The sequence below is a fragment of the Mustelus asterias genome, chromosome 12 (assembly GCF_964213995.1).
Source record: "Mustelus asterias chromosome 12, sMusAst1.hap1.1, whole genome shotgun sequence".
NCBI lineage: Eukaryota > Metazoa > Chordata > Chondrichthyes > Carcharhiniformes > Triakidae > Mustelus > Mustelus asterias.
In genome coordinates this window covers 85,789,892-85,810,441 of record NC_135812.1, presented here as the reverse complement: position 1 = coordinate 85,810,441, position 20,550 = coordinate 85,789,892, and the positions used below count along the sequence as shown (strand labels likewise).

Genomic DNA, 20,550 nt, shown 5'->3' with positions numbered 1-20,550 from the left:
TCGTGCCTTACGAGCCTGATTGAGTTCTTTGAAAATGTGACCAAACACATTGACGAAGGAAGAGCGGTGGATGTGGTCTATATGGACTTCAGCAAGGCGTTCGATAAGGTCCCCCATGCAAGACTTCTTGAGAAAGTGAGAGGGCATGGGATCCAAGGGGCTGTTGCCTTGTGGATCCAGAACTGGCTTGCCTGCAGAAGGCAGAGAGTGGCTGTGGAGGGGTCTTTCTCTGCATGGAGGTCAGTGACCAGTGGAGTGGATCTAGCTTTTTGTGTAAATAAAAAATGGAGACTTCTAATGGGTTACCCAGCCTAGTCGGCCGGCATTGAACTGACAACTTCTCTAAGCTGTGGCAAAGAGGGACAATCCTGGCTGTGCAGCTTGTAACTGTTATATTTAAATTATATTATATTTAAATTGGGGAGGTGATGGCCTAGTGGTATTATCGCCAGATAATGAATCCAGAAACTCAGCTATTGTTCTGGGGACCTGGGTTCGAATTCCGTCACGGCGGATGGTGGAATTTGAAGACAATTAAAAACATCTGGAATTAAGAATCTACTCATGACCAGGAAACCATTGTCGATTGTCGAAAAAAACCCATCTGGTTTAGGGAAGGAAATCTGCCGTCCTTACCTGGTCTGGCCTATATGTGACTCCAGAACTCTCAGTTGCCCTCAGGCAATTAGGGATGGGCAATAAATGCTGGCCAGCCAGCGACACCCATATCCCACAAATCAGTTTTAAAAAATTAAATATTACCTTAATGATGTTCTGAAATAGAACATAGAACATAGAACATAGAACATTACAGCGCAGAACAGGCCCTTCGGCCCACGATGTTGCACCGACCAGTTAAAAAAAAAAAAAATCTGTGACCCTCCAACCTAAACCAATTTCTTTTCGTCCATGAACCTATCTACGGATCTCTTAAACGCCCCCAAACTAGGCGCATTTACTACTGATGCTGGCAGGGCATTCCAATCCCTCACCACCCTCTGGGTAAAGAACCTACCCCTGACATCGGTTCTATAACTACCCCCCCTCAATTTAAAGCCATGCCCCCTCGTGCTGGATTTCTCCATCAGAGGAAAAAGGCTATCACTATCCACCCTATCTAAACCTCTAATCATCTTATATGTTTCAATAAGATCCCCTCTTAGCCGCCGCCTTTCCAGCGAAAACAATCCCAAATCCCTCAGCCTCTCCTCATAGGATCTCCCCTCCATACCAGGCAACATCCTGGTAAACCTCCTCTGCACCCTCTCCAAAGCCTCCACATCCTTCCTGTAATGTGGGGACCAGAACTGCACACAGTACTCCAAGTGCGGCCGCACCAGAGTTGTGTACAGTTGCAACATAACGCTACGACTCCTAAATTCAATCCCCCTACCAATAAACGCCAAGACACCATATGCCTTCTTAACAACCTTATCTACTTGATTCCCAACTTTCAGGGATCTATGCACACATACACCTAGATCCCTCTGCTCCTCCACACTATTCAAAGTCCTCCCGTTAGCCCTATACTCAACACATCTGTTATTCCTACCAAAGTGAATTACCTCACACTTCTCCGCATTAAACTCCATCCGCCACCTCTCGGCCCAACTTTGCAACCTGTCTAAGTCTTCCTGCAAACTACGACACCCTTCCTCACTGTCTACCACACCACCGACTTTGGTGTCATCAGCAAATTTGCTAATCCACCCAACTATACCCTCATCCAGATCATTAATAAATATTACAATAATACTTTGTGATGGATTTAAATTGAATGATATCAGATTTCTCCATATCGCCTCTAGATTTCTACCTAACCGCAAAAGGATGGAGTTATCCTGAAGTAACTAGAATGTAAATGAACACGAGACAAACACTATACAAGCATTTCTTCAACCTAAACATGGTCAGATAGATTGGTTTTGCTGCAAGGGGTTAAATTGTGTGTTTCTCAAAGCAGCTTTTGCATATGTTCTAGTTGCAAGATATTTTCTTGGAGGTTAAATTATTGAGCGTTAAAGATCTCCCTCAACCTTTTTGAAAGTATTTTACTGGTCTGCAACCAGGGACAACATGAAGAACTCCCATACCAGGCACAGCAAGAGCTATAAGCAGTGTGTGTTGTCAAAAAACTGCTGGCTCTGAGCGGCTGTTGAAATAGCAGCTAGGGTGAGGACTGCAGAAAATTCACTGCATCTGCAAACCAGGCATGGCTGATGATGATACTTATTAACAAAGACCTTCTCCTAAGGGTGGAACAAATAGTCCCTAATTCACTCTTTAGTAAAACAAATAAATCCAGTACAAATAGTCAACGTTCATGTAAAAAATAACCAAGCAATCAGCTAACCGAGATCAAAATGCAATAGACTCAGATGGTAGTTTATTTTAAAAGCCTGTTAGTTGGTGTGTGCCAAAAAAAGACTTACACTAAAATGGAAAACCTTTGGTTAATCACAGGATATAAATGCCATGGTACAAATATAACCAGGCAAGCTACAGAAATTAGATCTCGGGGAACCAGTCACAAGGATTTTGTTTGTCTTATCATATTAAAAGCACTAAAATTGACAGTTTAGTCCATTACCTCTCCTGTACAATGATAACATACTTTTAAAATGATCCTAACAAACTACTGCTTCCTGGAGGAAGAGTGCCACCCCTAGGAAATAAACAACAGCATTATTAATATTCCACAACACCAGTTAGAATTGGCTTTGCAGTTCTGACACTCAAGAGACACTCAATGGAGAGTGCTTGCCTGCACCATTATCTCAATGTTACAAACTATTTCAGGGGTGAGGAGTGACAGGATGAAAACAGATCTACGGATGAGAGCATATTTTCCGAGCACCTCTCTGCTCATTGAGAATGTATTATACCATCTGGCTTGACCAGGAGTCGTAACTGGGAAACACTACGCGATGGTCAAACAAACATTTGGTTAGAAGCAAAGAGGTTTTTTATATTTCACCCAATGCACCGTGAGCATTGGCAATTTTCTTCTTCTGAGGCAAGGTTGACCCATTAACTTTTAGCTTGACTTAAATTAAATGGGAAGCTGCTGTATACTGAATAAAGATCTTAAACAGTGTGGGATTGAGCCGCAAAGGTCCCAGCTTAATTCTTGTTCTATGCCGACTTAGCAGATGTGAGCGAAGGTGCCCGCAGAATGTTTTCAGCTAGTCTCAACATCCCTGAGGGGATGCTGGGAGGGGAGGGAAATCAATTATCATAGAATCCCTACGGTGCAGAAAGAGGCCATTCAGTCCATCAAGTCTGCACCAACAACAATCCTACCCAGGCCCTATCATTGTAAACCCACATTACCCCACTAATCCCTCTAACCTACACATCCCAGGACACTAAGGGTCAATTTAGCATGGCCAATACATCTAACGCACACATCTTTGCACTGTGGGAGGAAACCGGAGCACCCGGAGGAAACCCACGCAGACACGGGGAGAACGTGCAGACTCTGCACAGACAGTGAGCCAAGCCGGGAATTGAACCTGGGTCCCTGGCGCTGTGAGGCTAACCACTGTGCCGCCCACTGGGATATCCACTCTTCATTAGAGAGCCATACTAGGATATGTGTGATGTTAGTTGATGATGGGATCAGGGTCAGTTGTGAGTGCCTCCACTACCTAGCTGCCTGCCAGGATTCACATAAAGAATGATTTACAGAGCAGACAACACAGCAGTAAGTGGCTGTGGAATGGAAAGAGTCTGGAGCAACAAAACAAAATCTGGACTGCATCTGAAGGGCTGCCAACAAAAAAAAAAGCACTCACTCACCTGTTCCTGTACAAGTGAGATCCAAGTCTGAAAGAGCAGATCCAGTCTGGCTTTGTGATACTTGCGAGTAGTTTTCACAGCAATAAAAAGGTCACTGAGTTGCATGTTGTGCTTGCTGCTGCTGGGGTGGAGGGAGGCAGCATCCCACAGCAGCTCCTGGGACCCAGCACCAAGCTGATCAGCCACTGCAGGCTCCTTTCCAAAGCCCTGCAGCCCCTTCTCCCTGACACCAGTGCGGAGGGGCTTGCCTGGCTTCGCGACTCGCTGCCGGCTCCGCTCCCTCTCTGCTGCGCTGGGGGAGTCGCTCACCAACCTCCCACCAGCCCGTGTCCCCGGCTTGGAGGCGCCCCTGTCCCGGCTTGCATTCCCAAGAGTTTGGGGGGACTGTCCCGGGGGTGGCGAGAGCTGCAGGTCCGAGGGTCCCCACTGCTGGAGTCCCACCAGCAGCAGGAGAGAGGCGCAGAGGCTCAGCGAGAGCACGAAACAGAGTTTGCTGTTTGCAACCCCCAGTAAACGCATTGTCCGAGGCTCAGTCTCAGCCCCCGGGGGCAGGGGAGCTGGGCTGGGTCAGCTCCATGTCTGCTGGAGCCCCCTCCTCCTCCTCCTCTCCCACAACCTTGCTGTCACAGCCCCAGTACTCTCAGACAGGACTCTGTTGGCAGCACTGTTTGTTTCCAACTTCCCCAGTATCAACAAGCACACAACCAACACGCAAGAGTTCACAACAAGCTGGCCAAGTGCTGCCCTGCTCCTCTGAACTGGATCGCCACCTCTCGTGGAGGACTCGTCTGTTTCCAAATCTAATTCACACAGGGCAAAAACTTCTCCCCTTTGTCACAGTTACAAGGCAGAGCTTTGCTCCAAATGATCAAACTTTTCATGCTTTTTTAAAAAAAAAATTCTCACCAAGAAATTGCTGCCATTAGACCTTTGAATGGACCTACCTTATATTAAGTTGATCTTTCTCTGCACCCTAACTATCACGGGAATTCTACCACCCTGCCCGCCACGGAATCGGAGCGGGTGAGGGGTGGACAACGGAAATGTCCATTGACCTCGCGTGGGAATTGACCGAGACAGTAAAATCCCACTGTATGACTGTAACATGATATTCTGCACCCTCTCCTTCCTTCTCTATGAAGAGTATGTTTTGTCTATACTGTGCATAGGAAACAATACTTTTCACTGTATCCCAATACATGTGACAATAATAAATCAAATAAAATATCAAATCAAGAAAAGCATGGAAAAATCTAAGTATGATATTTTGTTAAATAATTGAGAGGAGTCGTTTGGGTTGGGTTAAGAGGGGATTAGTGCTACCTGGTGGAGACCAATGCAGTCTATTTAACCCATGACAACCCTCTTTTGTCCTGGGTAATGGGAATAGCATCAAGTAAGCCAACATCACAGAGTGGAAGGCAGTGGTGTGGTGGTAATGTCACTGAACTATTTATTTCATTATTAGTCACAAGTAGGCTTACATTAACACTGCAATGAAGTTACCGTGAAAATCCCCTAGTCGCCACACTCCAGCACCTGTTCGGGTACACTGAGGGAGAATTTAGCATGGCCAATCCACCTAATCAGCACGTCTTTCAGACTGTGGGAGGAAACCGGAGCACCCGGAGGAAACCCACGCAGACACAGCAAGACAGTGACCCAAGCCAGGAATTGAACCCAGTTCCCTGGAGCTGTGAGGCAGCAGTGCTAACCACTAACATGATATTCTGCACCCTCTCCTTCCTTCTCTATGAAGAGTATGTTTTGTCTATACTGTGCATAGGAAACAATACTTTTCACTGTATCCCAATACATGTGACAACAAATCAAATAAAATATCAAATCAAGAAAAGCATGGAAAAATTTAAGTATGATATTTTGTTAAATAATTGAGAGGGGTCGTTTGGGTTGGTTTAAGAGGGGATTAGTGCTACCACCGCACCACTCTAGCAAGATGCCCAGGTTAATGGCAGCACCAACACTGACCAAGCCGGTCAGGTCCTAGAGGACATAGCTGCTGGACTGGTGAGGGAACCAACAAGAGGGGATGCAGTATGCTTTGTCTGTATAGCGCGCAAGAAACAATACTTTTCACTGTTTACCAATACATATGACAATAATAAATCAAATCAAATCAAAACCCTGACTGACCTCATCCTCATGAATCTACCTGTCGCAGATGCATCTGTTCATGGTGGGAGTGACAATCCTTATGGAGACCGTCCTATCTTCACATTGAGGAAACCCTCCACTGTGTTATGTGGCACTACCACTGTACTAAATTGGATAGTTTTCAAAACAGATCTAGCAACTCAAAACTGGGCACCATTAGGTGCTGTGGATCATCATCAGCAGAACTGTGTACAACCAAAATCTGTAACCTCATGGCCTAGCCTGTCCTCCCCTCTAAAATTACCATCAAGCTGGGGTCCAACCCTGGTTCAATGCAGAGTGCAGGAGGACATGCCAGGATCACCACCAGACATACTAAAAATGTCAACCCGATGAAGCCAGAACACAGAAATACTTGCATGCAGAAGGGGGAAGCAGAATGCATGAAAAGACAAGACTGAAGTATATGCAACCATTTTCAGTCAGAAGTGCAGAGTGACTGAACTACCTCTGCACCACCACCCCCCCACCCCTCGAGGTACACAATATCACAGACACCAGTCTTCAGCCAATTTGTTTCATTCCATGTGATATTAAGAAACAGCTGAAGGCACTGGATACTGCAAAGGCTATGGGCCCTGATAACATTCTAGCAGTAGTACTAAAGAGTTGTAATCCAGAACTAGCTACACCCTCCTCTAACCAAGCTGTACCGGTACAGCTACAATGCTGGTATCTATCCAGCGATATGGAAAAATGCCCAGCTATGTCCTGTCCACAAAGAAAAATTGAGTTTGTGTCTTTATATGCCCTGTTTGTGAACAGAATTCCCACACACCTGAAGAAGGAATTTAAGGCTCCGAAAGCTTGTGTGGCTTTTGCTACCAAATAAACCTGTTGGACTTTAACCTGGTGTTGTTAAACTTCTTACTGCACAAAGAAAAAGCCAGACAAATTCAACCTGGCCAATTACTGCCCCAAGTGTCTGCAAAGTGATGGCATATATTGTCGACTGTGCAATCAAATGGTACTTACTCAGCAATAACTTACTCAGTGACATACAGTTTGGGTTCCATCAGAGCCATTCAGTTCCTGACTTCATTACAGCCTTTGTCCAAACATAAATGAAAGAACTGAACTCTTGGACAAAACATGGACAAACGAGGTGAGGAGAAAGTGACCCCCTCATCAAGGCAGCATTTGACTGAGTGTGGCATCAATGAGCATTAGCAAAACTGGAGTCACTGGGAATCAGGGAGGAAATGCTCGACTTGTTGAAGTCACCTTACCACAAAAGAAAATGGTTGTGGTTGTTGGAGATCAGTCATCTGAGTCACAGGACTGAAGAGTTCATCACCGCAGAAGTCCCTCAGGATAGTGTCCGTGGCCCAACCACCTTCAACTGATTCATCAGTGACCTTCCCTCCATCATAAGGTCAGAAGTGGGATGTTTGCTGGTGATTGCACAATGTTCAGCATCATTTGTGACACCTCAGATACTGAAGCAGTCCATGCTGATACACTGCAAGAGCAGGACAATACCCAAGCTTGGGCTGATAAGTGACAAGTAACATTAGAGCCACACAAATGCCAGGCAATTACTATCTCCAACAAGAGAGAATCCAGCCATTTCCTCTTGGCATTCAATGGCATTGAATGTCCCATTTTCAACATTCTGGGGGTTTACCACTGATGGGAACTGCACAATTTACTGTGGTGACAAAAGCAGGTTAGAGGTGGGGAATTCTGCAGCAAGTAACTCACGTCCTGACTCTCCAAAGCCTGTCCACTAACTATACCACTCTAGTTAGGAGTGTGATGGAGTACACTCCACTTGCCTAGATGCATGCAACACCAACAACACTCAAAAAGCTCAACATCATACAGAACAAAGCAGCTTGCTTGATTGACACCCCAACCACCACTTTCAATATTCACTCCCTCCACCATGGACACTCAATGGCAGCAGTGTATATCATCGAGAAAATGCACTGCAGCAACTCAGCAAGGCTCATTCAACCTCCCAAACCTCTGACCTCTACTGCCTGGAAGGACCAGGGCAGCAGATACTTGGGAAACACCAACATCTTTGAGTTCCTCTTCAAGCTACACACCATCCTGACTTGGAGCTATATCACAGTTCCTTCACTGCTGCTGGGTCAAAACCCTTGAACTCCCTTCCTAACAACATCTACACTAGAAGGACTGCAGCAGTTCAAGAAGGTGACTCACCACCACCATCCCAAGAGCAATTAGGGATGGGCAATAAATGCTGATCCAGCCAGCGATGCCCCACATGCTGTGAAAGAATTTTTTTAAATCACCGTGGTCCCAAGCACCCCTTTAAAAATAGGGACCCATTTTTAAAAAATGTTCAAACTGAAACAAAAAGTGAGAAATGCATTTTTTTTTTGTTGAACTTTGGAAGGTTGTCCCATTAATGCTGTCAAGATTTGATGTACCAGTCTTGGAATTCTGCTTGGAAAATTCTAATTTCAGTGCTGTGCCCTCATCGATGTTAAATCTTAACTCTGCTAGATGCCGGAACAGTGCTGTGAACTTACCAGTCCAACAAAGTTCAAACAGGTGAATCCAGTGGCATTGAAAAGCAACTGGAAGTTGAAATGAATGGAGCAGTGAGTTCAAAGAGTTCTATCAAATTAATGTGTAACTTAACCTGCAAGAGAGGGAAAGTATTTATGCGATTAATTTAATGCATTGATTTTCAATGTGAGATCATTAGTTGGTTACAATGGCTTTGTCATTGCTTGAATCCTGGAAAATGTATTTTGGATATGACCTTTGGCAGTCAACAAATTGATGCACTGAAACAAAATGTTTGGATCCAGTTTTCACCTAGGATGTCTAGAACACTTGAAAAAGTTTGCAACTAGCATACGCTTCTTGTATGTCAGACTTGGAGGATCTCTATTTTGCCATACCTAATAGTGTCACATCTTGCTGGTATGTTATAAATCACTTAAACAACTATTTACACATGCCTTTGACTGTCTGGTTCTTCCAGCCTCTGGTCCTCTCAGCTATATTTTCAATGTTTTCAAAAGTCAGGTGGCCCTTGCGAGTTCTCCGTGAGGATGAATATGTAATTTGTTTTGCAGCTAAGTTGACCTTGCCCCGGGTTTGAAGAGTATTCAAACATTTTTCATTTGGCTGAGCAGACCTTGCCTCCAGGTTCCCTTCCTAATGGTGATTTCACATTCCTATTTCACAAGTTTAACATTGGTGCAAAATCGACATGGCTTTGCAAGAAAACTAAACTTATACGTACATCAGATATGAAAGTCTTAATTGACACTAAAGCTGAATGAGACTATCTTCTCCAGGGTGGCTCATTCCATTTAATTCCACAATTAGGCCTCCTGACAATAGATTCATCCTTTTTATACACTGCAAATCAATACAATGGTTGGAGTGCACTTTGAACATTCATTTATTTTTCAGCCTTGGCCTTAGAAGAATATTTCAGTTATTTATTTTATTACACATTTTGCTGTCTGGGAACAGAATTTAGATGCTTTTTGCCTGTGAACCATCCTGTCCTCCAGATTCCTGGTAATGTGTCAGTGAAGTCGACACTGTTTAAAGTTCATTTTTCGGTCACAAGGCTGCCTATGCTCCAGGTTCCTGGCAATGTTTAAAATTTACTGTTAGCCTGTTCGGAATGCCTCCTGGACTGCTGTTAGTAGACGTTTGTAAAAGCTAATTTTTCTCCATCTGGTTTTGTCTTGAGTTTAATGGGCTGGTGGTTGGAAATTATGAAATGTTCTTTAGTTCCCGTTTAAGCTGCAATTATTTACGTACATAAATCTCACTCTGGTGTTCTTTAATCCTGCTGCACTGCTTTCAATTTCATTCCTGGTTCCCCCTGCTCCCACCACCTTCACATCCTTGTCTCTGTCCCCTTCCCAGTGCTCGATCCATGCAATCACCTCATTCTACTCCAGTCCTGCAATATCTCACAACTCCCTTCCCAATACTCCCTGGGCCCCAAATCGTATTTTCAGATTCCATACCCCCACTGCACTTCCTTTAGATTCTAGCTCTCCTCCAATTATAACAGATGCACACACTACTGCCACATCTGTAACATATTCAAAATATCATTCCTTCTTCTTTCTAACCTCTTCCCAGATCTCAAGATTCTTCTCCCTGTACTCAAAATACATTTCCAAACTCTTCTTCATATGTTTTTTCCTTCATCGTTTTTTTTCTCATTAAATTATTCTACCTCTGTGCTTTCCTCTCCTTTGATGCCTCAAACAGTATGGAATGGAAGGTTATGCTGATGGATGAAGAGGGGTGACAGGAGGCCCATATGGAACAGAAACCCTAGTTTGAATCGGTTGCCTTCTTTCTCTGCTCTACGTTCTGTGTAGTTCAAATTACTAGATGATTTCCTGCGACATGGCGTACAGGAACTTGTTCACAGTAACATCGGTTACTGTGAAGTACAGTAACCGATGTAATGTAGGCTACGGATCAGCCAATTTGCACACAATCATACAAGAAATAATGAATTAATGATCAGACAATGTTTTACTTCCAGTAGTACCACAGCATATTTTAATGTTCAATTGAAAAGGCAAAAAGGACCATAATCTCATCATGTCTCATCACTAATACATTCTCCATATTCACATAATGTTCCTAATATACTCCAATAATATACTATCCGTTACATTATATCGTCTTCCTCTTCTATCCTCCCTCTCCTTATGAATATCCATTTGGATATAATGGGCGGAATTTTACAAAGTAACTTCTAAGTGCCAAACAAGCATGAAATTGGAGGAGAATCGTGCCGATGTTTTGGGCGAGCTCCCAGTTGCACTTAGTTAAAAACAAAGCCCAGATGTGATTCTTGCCAGTAGGGGATGGGTGGAGCCTAAACTCGCCGGTGAAGCTGGCTGCTGAGCTCTGGGGGTGCATTGCGCAGACGCCCTGATCACCCAGTGCACTGGGAGATCTCCTGTCACCCCCCCCCACCCCCACCACGCACTCGGGACCCATTGCCGATTGCTCCCTGTGCCCCAATTGCCACCCTGCAGTAATCCCTCCATCACCCTGATCACCATCCCCTCCAAACAACCTCCTCTGTAAAAATCCCCCTTTCCCTCCCTTCCAAAAAGACCTAGAAGGACGTGATTTCAGAACTATGGATCTTATAGAGTGTGGTGAACCATCGTTGGTTCCCACTGGATAGTGCTGAGCCAGGGGCTGGCCAGTACTACAAGGATGTACATATGTTACTGTTGGGTTGTGCTATTGTTGCTGTTGGGGTTAGGGTGGGGTTGTTACACCTTTGTACTGTAGTGTTGTGGCACATCCCAGTCGGGCTCCGCCTCCTGGGAGAGGTATAAGAGTCCCTGCTCTGGCCGGGACCCCTTCAGTCTGGGATAGTGTATATAAGTTTTGGTAGCTTCGTTAACAGTAAATAAAAGCCTTTCATTTACTGAGCTTCAAGCCTCGTGCCTGAATAGCGCATCATAGAGCTTCAGAGCTTTTAACCTTGGGGGAAATTTGGTTTGATGGGCAACATGAAAGGGGGAGCGGTTGTGGCAGAGGATGTTGAACAGATGATCTTTCTCTTGGTGACAGAAAAGTCCATGAGCTCCTCACATTTGTTGGAGGTGAGGATTAGCAGGGCTTGGCTTGGAGGGTTTAAAACATAATGTCATGTGGAAAAATCAGGAATTATCATTGTGTTTTAGAATGATCCTGGAATAGTGAGCTGTTTTGACAGAGGAGAGCGGGGTTAAATCTGTTTTGTACCTGTCTACACTGCTTTTTAAAAATGATATAACATCTGGAAAAACAGTTTGCTCCAAAACTTCAGTGCAGACTCTTAAGTGGTAGAGAAGCCAGATCTGTGTTTCTATATTTAGTGAATAATTAAAATACATTTTTCATCCAGGTTTATGTTCCATTTTCCTTCATTAATACTGGGGATCATTTGCACTGTTACACATTTATGCAGGCATTCTTTTCTTCAGCATTTGCCACTGCTCAGCGTAAAGCCAAAGAAAAAGTACCAAATTGTATTGGTTTATACATCTCTATTTTCACCCCAGTTCTCCTTTATCTTCACAATACTTGCTTCTTATTTAAGTTTAGTTTTTTTTACATTATTTTTCTGTACTGCCAGTCACATGTAGGATATTCAGTTCAGAGATTGAGACATTCCAACACCTCTCATTATTCATTAGCCAACAGAAATGAGCTTTGTAGTGAGCTGGGTGGTTAGTTGTTTTTCATCTATTTGGTGTAAGAGAAGCACTCTGAGAAGCACTCCATCTAGTGTGTTGCCTGAGAACTGGACAAAGCTCAAAATGATTTTATTACAGAGATTAAAATTTTAAAAAGACGAATAAACAACATCCACTGAGCTGTCAAAGCTTGGAATTTGCCCATCATGGACTCTGATGATTTGTTTAAAGTGAAGAAAGAGATGAAGCACTCACAAAGGGAAGGCTTTGTGAAAATGTTCACTGACTTCAATATATCTAGCAAACTCCAGAATAGCAACCGAACCCCCCAGCCTACATTATTCAGCCTTGGCCATCAGGATTCTATAAATGTCATTTTCAATGTCCCCAGAAGTACAGGAATTATTTGTGTTCCAGAGTATTTGATCATCTGAATCTGTACTTCCGAACAACAACAATAATGATTTGAATTCAATTTGTGTGTGTGGCAAGGCAAACATTTATTGCCTCGTCTTTCATTCCTCATGAGAAGGTGGTGGTGTGGGTATCTCACAGTACTGTTAGAGAGGGAGTTCCAGGATTTTGACTCAATGACAGTGAAGGAACAGCAATATAGTTCCAAGTCAGGATAGTTTGTGAACTTATAGGTTATGGCGTTCTCATGTTTCTGCTGTACTTGTCCTTCTAGGTCAAGGAAGATGGTTGAGTTTGAAAGACAATGGTCAGTTTTGGAAGGTGAGATTGAAAGACCTTCGACGAGTTGCTGCAAAGCATCTTGTAGATGCTGCACAGTATTACTACTGTGCACGGTGGTGAAGGGAATGAATGTTTAAGGTGGTGGTTTGATTCTGATCAAGTTAGCTGATTTGTCTTGGATGGTGTTGAATTTCTTGAGTGTTGTTGGAGCAGCACTCATCCGGACAAGTGAAAAGTTTCCATCACACTCTGGACTTGTGCCTGTTGATGGAGGACAGGCTTTGGGGAATCAGGAAATGAGTTATTTTCAGCAGAATTCCTAGCCAGTTAAGTTTCTGGCCAATGGTGATTCTTAGGCTGTTGATGGCGGGAGGTTCAGTGATAACAAAGAACAAAGAACAATACAGCACAGGAACAGGCCCTTCGGGCATCCAAGCCCGCGCCGCTCCCTGGTCCAAACTAGACCATTCTTTTGTATCCCTCCATTCCCACTCCGTTCATATGGCTGTCTAGATAAGTCTTGAACGTTCCCAGTGTGTCCGCCTCCACCACCTTGCCTGGCAGCGCATTCCTGGCCCCCACCACCCTCTGTGTAAAATATGTCCGTCTGATATCCGTGTTAAATCTCCCCCCCTTCACCTTGAACCTATGACCCCTCGTGAACGTCACCACCGACCTGGGGAAAAGCTTCCCACCGTTCACTCTATCTATGCCTTTCATAATTTTATACATCTCTATTAAGTCTCCCCTCATCCTCCATCTTTCCAGGGAGAACAACCCCAGTTTACCCAATCTCTCCTCATATCTAAGCCCCTCCATACCAGGTAACATCCTGGTAAACCTCCTCTGTACGCTCTCCAAAGCCTCCACGTCCTTCTGGTAGTGTGGCGACCAGAACTGGACGCAGTATTCCAGATGCGGCCGAACCAACGTTCTATACATCTGCAACATCAGACCCCAACTTTTATACTCTATGCCCCGACCTATAAAGGCAAGCATGCCATATGCCTTCTTCACCACCTTCTCCACCTGTGACGTCACTTTCAAGGATCTGTGGACTTGCACACCCAGGTCCCTCTGCGTATCTACACCCTTTATGGTTCTGCCATTTATCATATAGCTCCTCCCTACATTATTTCTACCAAAATGCATCACTTCGCATTTATCAGGATTGAACTCCATCTGCCATTTCTTTGCCCAAATTTCCAGCCTATCTATATCCTTCTGTAGCTTCTGACAATGCTCCTCACTATCTGCAAGTCCTGCCAATTTTGTGTCGTCCGCAAACTTACTGATCACCCCAGTTACACCTTCTTCCAGATCGTTTATATAAATCACAAACAGCAGAGGTCCCAATACAGAGCCCTGCGGAACACCACTAGTCACAGGCCTCCAGCCGGAAAAAGACCCTTCCACTACCACCCTCTGTCTTCTGTGACCAAGCCAGTTCTCCACCCATCTAGCCACCTCCCCCTTTATCCCATGAGATCCAGCCTTTTTCACCAGCCTACCATGAGGGACTTTGTCAAACGCTTTACTAAAGTCCATATAGACGACATCCACGGCCCTTCCCTCGTCAACCATTTTGGTCACTTCTTCAAAAAACTCCACCAGGTTAGTGAGGCATGACCTCCCTCTCACAAAACCATGCTGACTATCGTTAATGAGTTTATTCCTTTCTAAATGCGCATACATCCTATCTCTAAGAATCTTCTCCAACAACTTCCCGACCACGGACGTCAAGCTCACCGGCCTATAATTACCCGGGTTATCCTTCCTACCCTTCTTAAATAACGGGACCACATTAGCTATCCTCCAATCCTCTGGGACCTCACCTGCGTCTAGTGACGAGACAAAGATTTGCGTCAGAGGCCCAGCGATTTCATCTCTCGTCTCCCTGAGCAGCCTTGGATAGATTCCATCAGGCCCTGGGGATTTGTCAGTCTTTAAATTCTCTAGTAACGCCATTGAATGTCGAGGGGAGCTGGTTTGATTCTCTCATGTTGGTCATTGTCCAGCACTTGTGCGGCGCAAATGTTACTTGCTTCTTATCAGCCCAAGTCTGAATGTTGTCCAGATCTTTCTGCATATGAACAGCTTCTGTATCTAAGAAGTTGCGAGTGATACTGAAACTGCAATCATCCACAAGCATCCCTTTTTTTAACCTCATTTTTGGGTGGGTGTCATTGATGAAGCAGGTGAATATGGTTGGGCTTAGAACATTACCCTGAGGAAATTCTGCAGTATTGTCCCGAGACTGAGATAATTGACCTCCAACAACCACAATCACCAGTGCACAGCAGTTATACTGTGCAGCATCTACAAGATGCTTTGCAGCAACTCGCCAAAGCTCTTTCAATCTCACCTTCCAAAACTGACCATTGTCTTTCAAACTCAACCATTCTCCTCGACCTAGAAGGACAAGTACAGCAGAAACATGAGAACATCATAACCTATAAGTTCACAAACTATGGAAAAGTGGAAAAGTGAATCGTGTGGAGGACGGAGAAGATCTGCAGAGAGATTTGGACAGGCTGAGTGAGTGGGCGAGGATATGGCAAATGGAGTATAACGTTGAGAAATGCGAGGTTATACACTTTGGAGGAAATAATAACAAATGGGATTACTATCTCAATGGAAACAAATTAAAACATGCTACCGTGCAAAGGGACCTGGGGGTCCTTGTGCATGAGACGCAAAAGCCCAGTCTGCAGGTACAACAGGTGATCAAGAAGGCAAATGGGATGTTGGCCTATATTGCGAGGGGGATAGAATATAAAAGCAGGGATGTCTTGATGCACCTGTACAGGGCATTGGTGAGGCCGCAGCTGGAATACTGTGCGCAGTATTGGTCCCCTTATATGAGGAAGGATATATTGGCATTGGAGGGAGTGCAGAGAAGGTTCACCAGGTTGATACCGGAGATGAGGGGTTTGGATTATGAGGAGAGGCTGAGGAGATTGGGTTTGTACTCGTTGGAGTTTAGAAGGATGAGGGGGGATCTTATGGAGATTTATAAGATAATGCGGGGGCTGGATAGGGTGGAGGCGGAGAGATTCTTTCCACTTAGTAAGGAAGTTAAAACTAGAGGACACAGCCTCAAAATAAAGGGGGGTCGGTTTAAGACAGAGTTGAGGAGGAACTTCTTCTCCCAGAGGGTGGTGAATCTCTGGAATTCTCTGCCCACTGAGGTGGTGGAGGCTACCTCGCTGAATATGTTTAAAGCGCGGATGGATGGATTCCTGATCGGTAAGGGTATTAAGGGTTATGGGGATCAGGCGGGTAAGTGGTACTGATCCACGTCAGATCAGCCATGATCTTATTGAATGGCAGGGCAGGCTCGAGGGGCTAGATGGCCTACTCCTGCTCCTATTTCTTATGTTCTTATGTTTATCCTGACTTGGAACTATATTACTGTTCCTTCACTGTCGTTGAGTCAAAATCCTGGAAGTCCCTCTCTAACAGTACTTTTTCAAGCTATGACTCCAACTAGAGAAGAGCTTTCTGATTCCCATTGACTTCAACTTTACCTTGGTGCCACGCTTGGTAAAATGTTGCCTAGGTACAAGGGCAGTCGCTTTCACCTCATTTGTGAAATTCAGCTCTTATGTCCATGTTTGGACCAAGGTTGTAATAAGGTTTGGAGCTGAGTATCCTGGTGGAATCCAGAATGAACTTCAGTGAGCAGCTGACTTGACAGCATTGTCAATACCTTCCGTTACTTTGCTGATGAATGACAGTAGGCTGATGGGGTGGTCATTGTATTGGATTTGTCCTGCTTTTTATGGGCGGACATAGCAATTTTTCACATTGTTGGGTAGATCCCAGTGTTGTAGCTATACTGGAACAACCTGACTGGGGGGGGGGGGGGAATGAGTTCTGGAATACAAACCTTCCAAACCACTGCCGAGATGTAGTCAAGGCCTTTGCTATATCCCGTGCATTCACCTGTTTCTTGATATACTGGGAAACTATTAGAGAAACATTTGAAGGAGAGTATCTATCTCCACTTGGAGAGGCAAAGTTTGATCAGGAATAGTCAGCATGGCTTAGTCAGAGGGAGGTCATGCCTAACAAACTTGATTGAATTTTTTGAGGTGGTGACCAGGTGTGTAGACTAGGGTAGTTCAATTGATGTCGGTTATATGAATTTCAGTAAAGCCTTTGACAAGGTTCCACATGGGAAACTTGTACAGAAGTTAAATTCACATGGGATACAGGGTAATTTGATAAAGTGGATTCAAAATTGGCTCAGTTGTAGGACTGTAAGAAGTTTAACAACACCAGGTTAAAGTCCAACAGGTTTATTTGGTAGCAAAAGCCTCAAGCTTTTGGAGCCTTAAGCTCCTTCTTCAGGTGAGTGGGAATTCTGTTCACAAACAGGGCATATAAAGACACAAACTCGATTTACAGAATAATGGTTGGAATGCGAATACTTACAGCTAATCAAGTCTTAAAGATACAAAAAAACAATGTGAGTGGAGAGAGCATTAAGACAGGTTAAAGAGATGTGTATTGTCTCCAGATAGGACAGCCAGTGAGACTCTGCAAGTCCAGGCAAGCTGTGGGGATTACAGATAGTGTGACATGAACCCAATATCCTGGTTGAGGCCGTCCTCATGTGTGCGGAACTTGGCTATCAGTTTCTGCTCAGCGACTCTGCGCCGTCGTGTGTCGTGAAGGCCGCCTTGGAGAACGCTTACCCGAATATCAGAGGCCGAATGCCCGTGACCGCTGAAGTGCTCCCCAACAGGAAGAGAACAGTCTTGCCTGGTGTAGGAGACAGAGGATGATGACAGAAGGCTGCTTGAAAGACTAGAAGCCAGTATCCAGGGCGTACCACAGGGATCTGTATTGGGCCCTCTTTTATTCATCATTTATATAAATGATATTGATGACCATGTAGGGGATTGGATTAGAAACTTTGCAGATGACACAAAGAGTGGATGGTGATTAACAGTAAGGCAGAGGGTCTTGGGCTACAAGAAGATACAGACGGAATGATCAAATGGGCAAATAAATGGCAGATGGAATTTAACCCTGAAAATGTGAGGTGATGCACTTTGGAAGGAGTAATTTGACAAGAAAGTACTCAATGAATGGTAGGACACTAGGAAGGTCTGTGGAATAAAAGGACCTTGGTGTGTTTGTCCACAGATCTCTGAAAGCAGAAGCACATGTTAGTAAGGTGGTGAAAAAGGCATATGGGACGCTTGCCTTTCTCAATCAAGGCATAGATTACAAAAGCAGGGAAGTCATGTTGGAGTTGTATAGAACTTTGCTGAGGCCACAGCTAGAGCACTGTGTGCAGTTCTGGTCGCCAAATTATCGGAAAGATGTGATTGCACTGGAGGGGGTGCAGAGGAGATCCACCAAGATGCTGCCTGGGATGGAACATTTAAGTTATGAGAGAGGTTGCATAGGCTTGGGTTGTTTTTGTTGGAGCAGAGAAGACAGAGGGGCAACCTGATTGAGGTGTACAAGATTATGACAGACATGGACAGAGTGGATAAGGAGCAGCTGTTCCCGTTAGTTGAAGGGTCAGTCACGAGGGGACATAGGTTCAAGATGAGGGGCAGAAGGTTTAGGGGGGATGTGAGGAAAAACATTTTTACCCAGAGGGTGGTGACGATCTGGAATGCGCTGCTTTGAAGGGTAGTAGAAGCAGGTTGCCTCCCATCCTTCAAAAAGTATCTGGATGAACACTTGGTACATCATAATATTCAGGGCTATGAGATTAGATGGGAGTTCGGTATTTCTAATGTATTGGTGCGGACTCGAAGGGCCTCTTCTGCACTGTTAAATCCAAGATAATGTGGAGTGATTCAGATTGCTTGTAGGCTGGCATCTGCGATGCTAGGGATCTCAGAAAATGGTCAAGATGGATCATCTACTTGCCACTTCTGGCTGAAGAAGGTTGCAAAGGACTGAGCCCTGTCTTTTGTGCTGACATGCTGGGTTCCAACATCATTTAAGGTGAGAGCTTTATCAAGTCTTCATCTTTGGTTAGAATTGCCCACCACCATTCACGACAAGCTATGGGATATACCTGGCCATGAGGTTAAAGATTGTGGTTAAATACAATTCTCTGCTGATGCTCCAGTGTTCCACTGATGCCCAATTTTGAACTGCTAGAACTGTTCTAAATTTATCCCATTTAGCATGATGGTAATGCACATAGCTCAATGCAGGGTATCCTCAGTGTGAAGACTGGACTTTGCAAATAGGTAGATTGATGATGACAATGTCAAACTGGAGTTTTCCCACATTGGTTCTCTTTTGCCCTCGTGACCAATTTTATATGCGCTAACTACATGTCTTTATTTTTGTTCCTGGATCAATAGCGCCTTCCTCACATAACTATTTTAAAATTGACACATTTAGGTCACCACACTTCAAAAATAATTAATTAGCTGCAGAATGTTTTGAGATGCCCTAACAATGGTCCCAACTTCAAAAAGGTGTCAGCTATAACCAAAGAAAAACAATTGTAGAAAATGTTTTCAAAAGTTTTGGTCAACAAATACAAAATTAAATTTAGCGACAGATTTACTGATCTCCTGGGATCATCCCCACATGTCCATTAACTATGAATTCCTATTTTGAGGTTCTATTCTGATTACGTACATCTTTAATAAAAGCGAAGGAGAGCCAGTTATATGTCCTTTATTCCAAACCTAATGTTTTTCTGAGGATATTTTAAATCCACTTTTATTTTAATGCAACTCGATTGAAGACGCAACATGAATGGTATGTTTTGTCTGTGCGTCGGATGAGATGAAGAACGAAGTGAAACTGGGAACAAGGACAGCTTTGAGATAGAATGCATCAATGTTGTTGGAGAGAGATATCGAGGGTGAGCATATGGCGGCACATGGCACTAAGCGTGAATCTCAGGATGCGGCGAGAACAGCAGTCCGAGGAGTATTGTTTGTCCTGGAGATACCTGTAATCCTGGGTGGATTCAAAAGAGGAGGGATGGAATTTCAATTGGAATCCATGTGGGGTGAGTTGGAGATGGGGACAGTCGCTGAGGAAGGAAATATGGCTTCAAAAGCGAGTTTTGATAAGCACCTTGTCAAACACCAGGAGGGAAATGGAAAGTAATGAAGGTGGACAGGGTGAAGGAGACAAACAGAAATTCTGTCAGAGAGAAGAGCAGTACTTCTTCAGGGAAGGCATTCTTAGAAAAGAACTGGCAGTGAGTTAAACATTAGAATAAAGGCAAAATACTGTGGATGCTGGAATCTGAAACAAAAACAGAAAATGCTGGAGAAACACAGCAGGTCTGACAGTATCTGTGGAGAATAGAGGCAACGTTTTGAGTCTGGAAAAATCATAGAATCATAGAGTCCCTACAGTGCAGAAGGAGACCATTCGGCCCGTCAAGTTGCACCAACAACAATCCCACCCTATCTCTATCCCCGCAACCCCTTGTATTTACCCTGCTAATCTCCCTGACATTAAGAGACAATGTATCATAGCCAATCAACCTAAAATGCACATCTTTGGACACCAAACATTGGCTCTATTCTCTCTCCACAGATGATATCAGATCTGCGACTTTCTCCAGCACTTTGTTTCAAATTCCAGCATCCGCAGTGTTTTGCCTGCATAGTTCACAAGGAAGAATACTATTCACTGTGTCCCAATACAGGTGACAATAATAAATCAAATCAATAATACATTGATTGGGGAAGGGGCAGAAGCA

The 20,550-nt window shown here is 44.3% G+C and overlaps 1 protein-coding gene across 1 annotated transcript in view; it reads right to left on the bottom strand.

The window, feature by feature from the left end:
- The window catches only part of rfng (RFNG O-fucosylpeptide 3-beta-N-acetylglucosaminyltransferase), a 58,127-nt gene extending 53,635 nt beyond the window's left edge, over positions 1-4,492 (bottom strand). Inside the window, exon 1 of the mRNA XM_078225545.1 lies at positions 3,802-4,492. Within this exon, the coding sequence (XP_078081671.1) occupies positions 3,802-4,320 (519 nt within the window). The 5' untranslated portion in view covers positions 4,321-4,492. The remainder of the gene's footprint in view (positions 1-3,801) is intronic.
- Between the last annotated feature and the right edge of the window lie 16,058 nt (positions 4,493-20,550).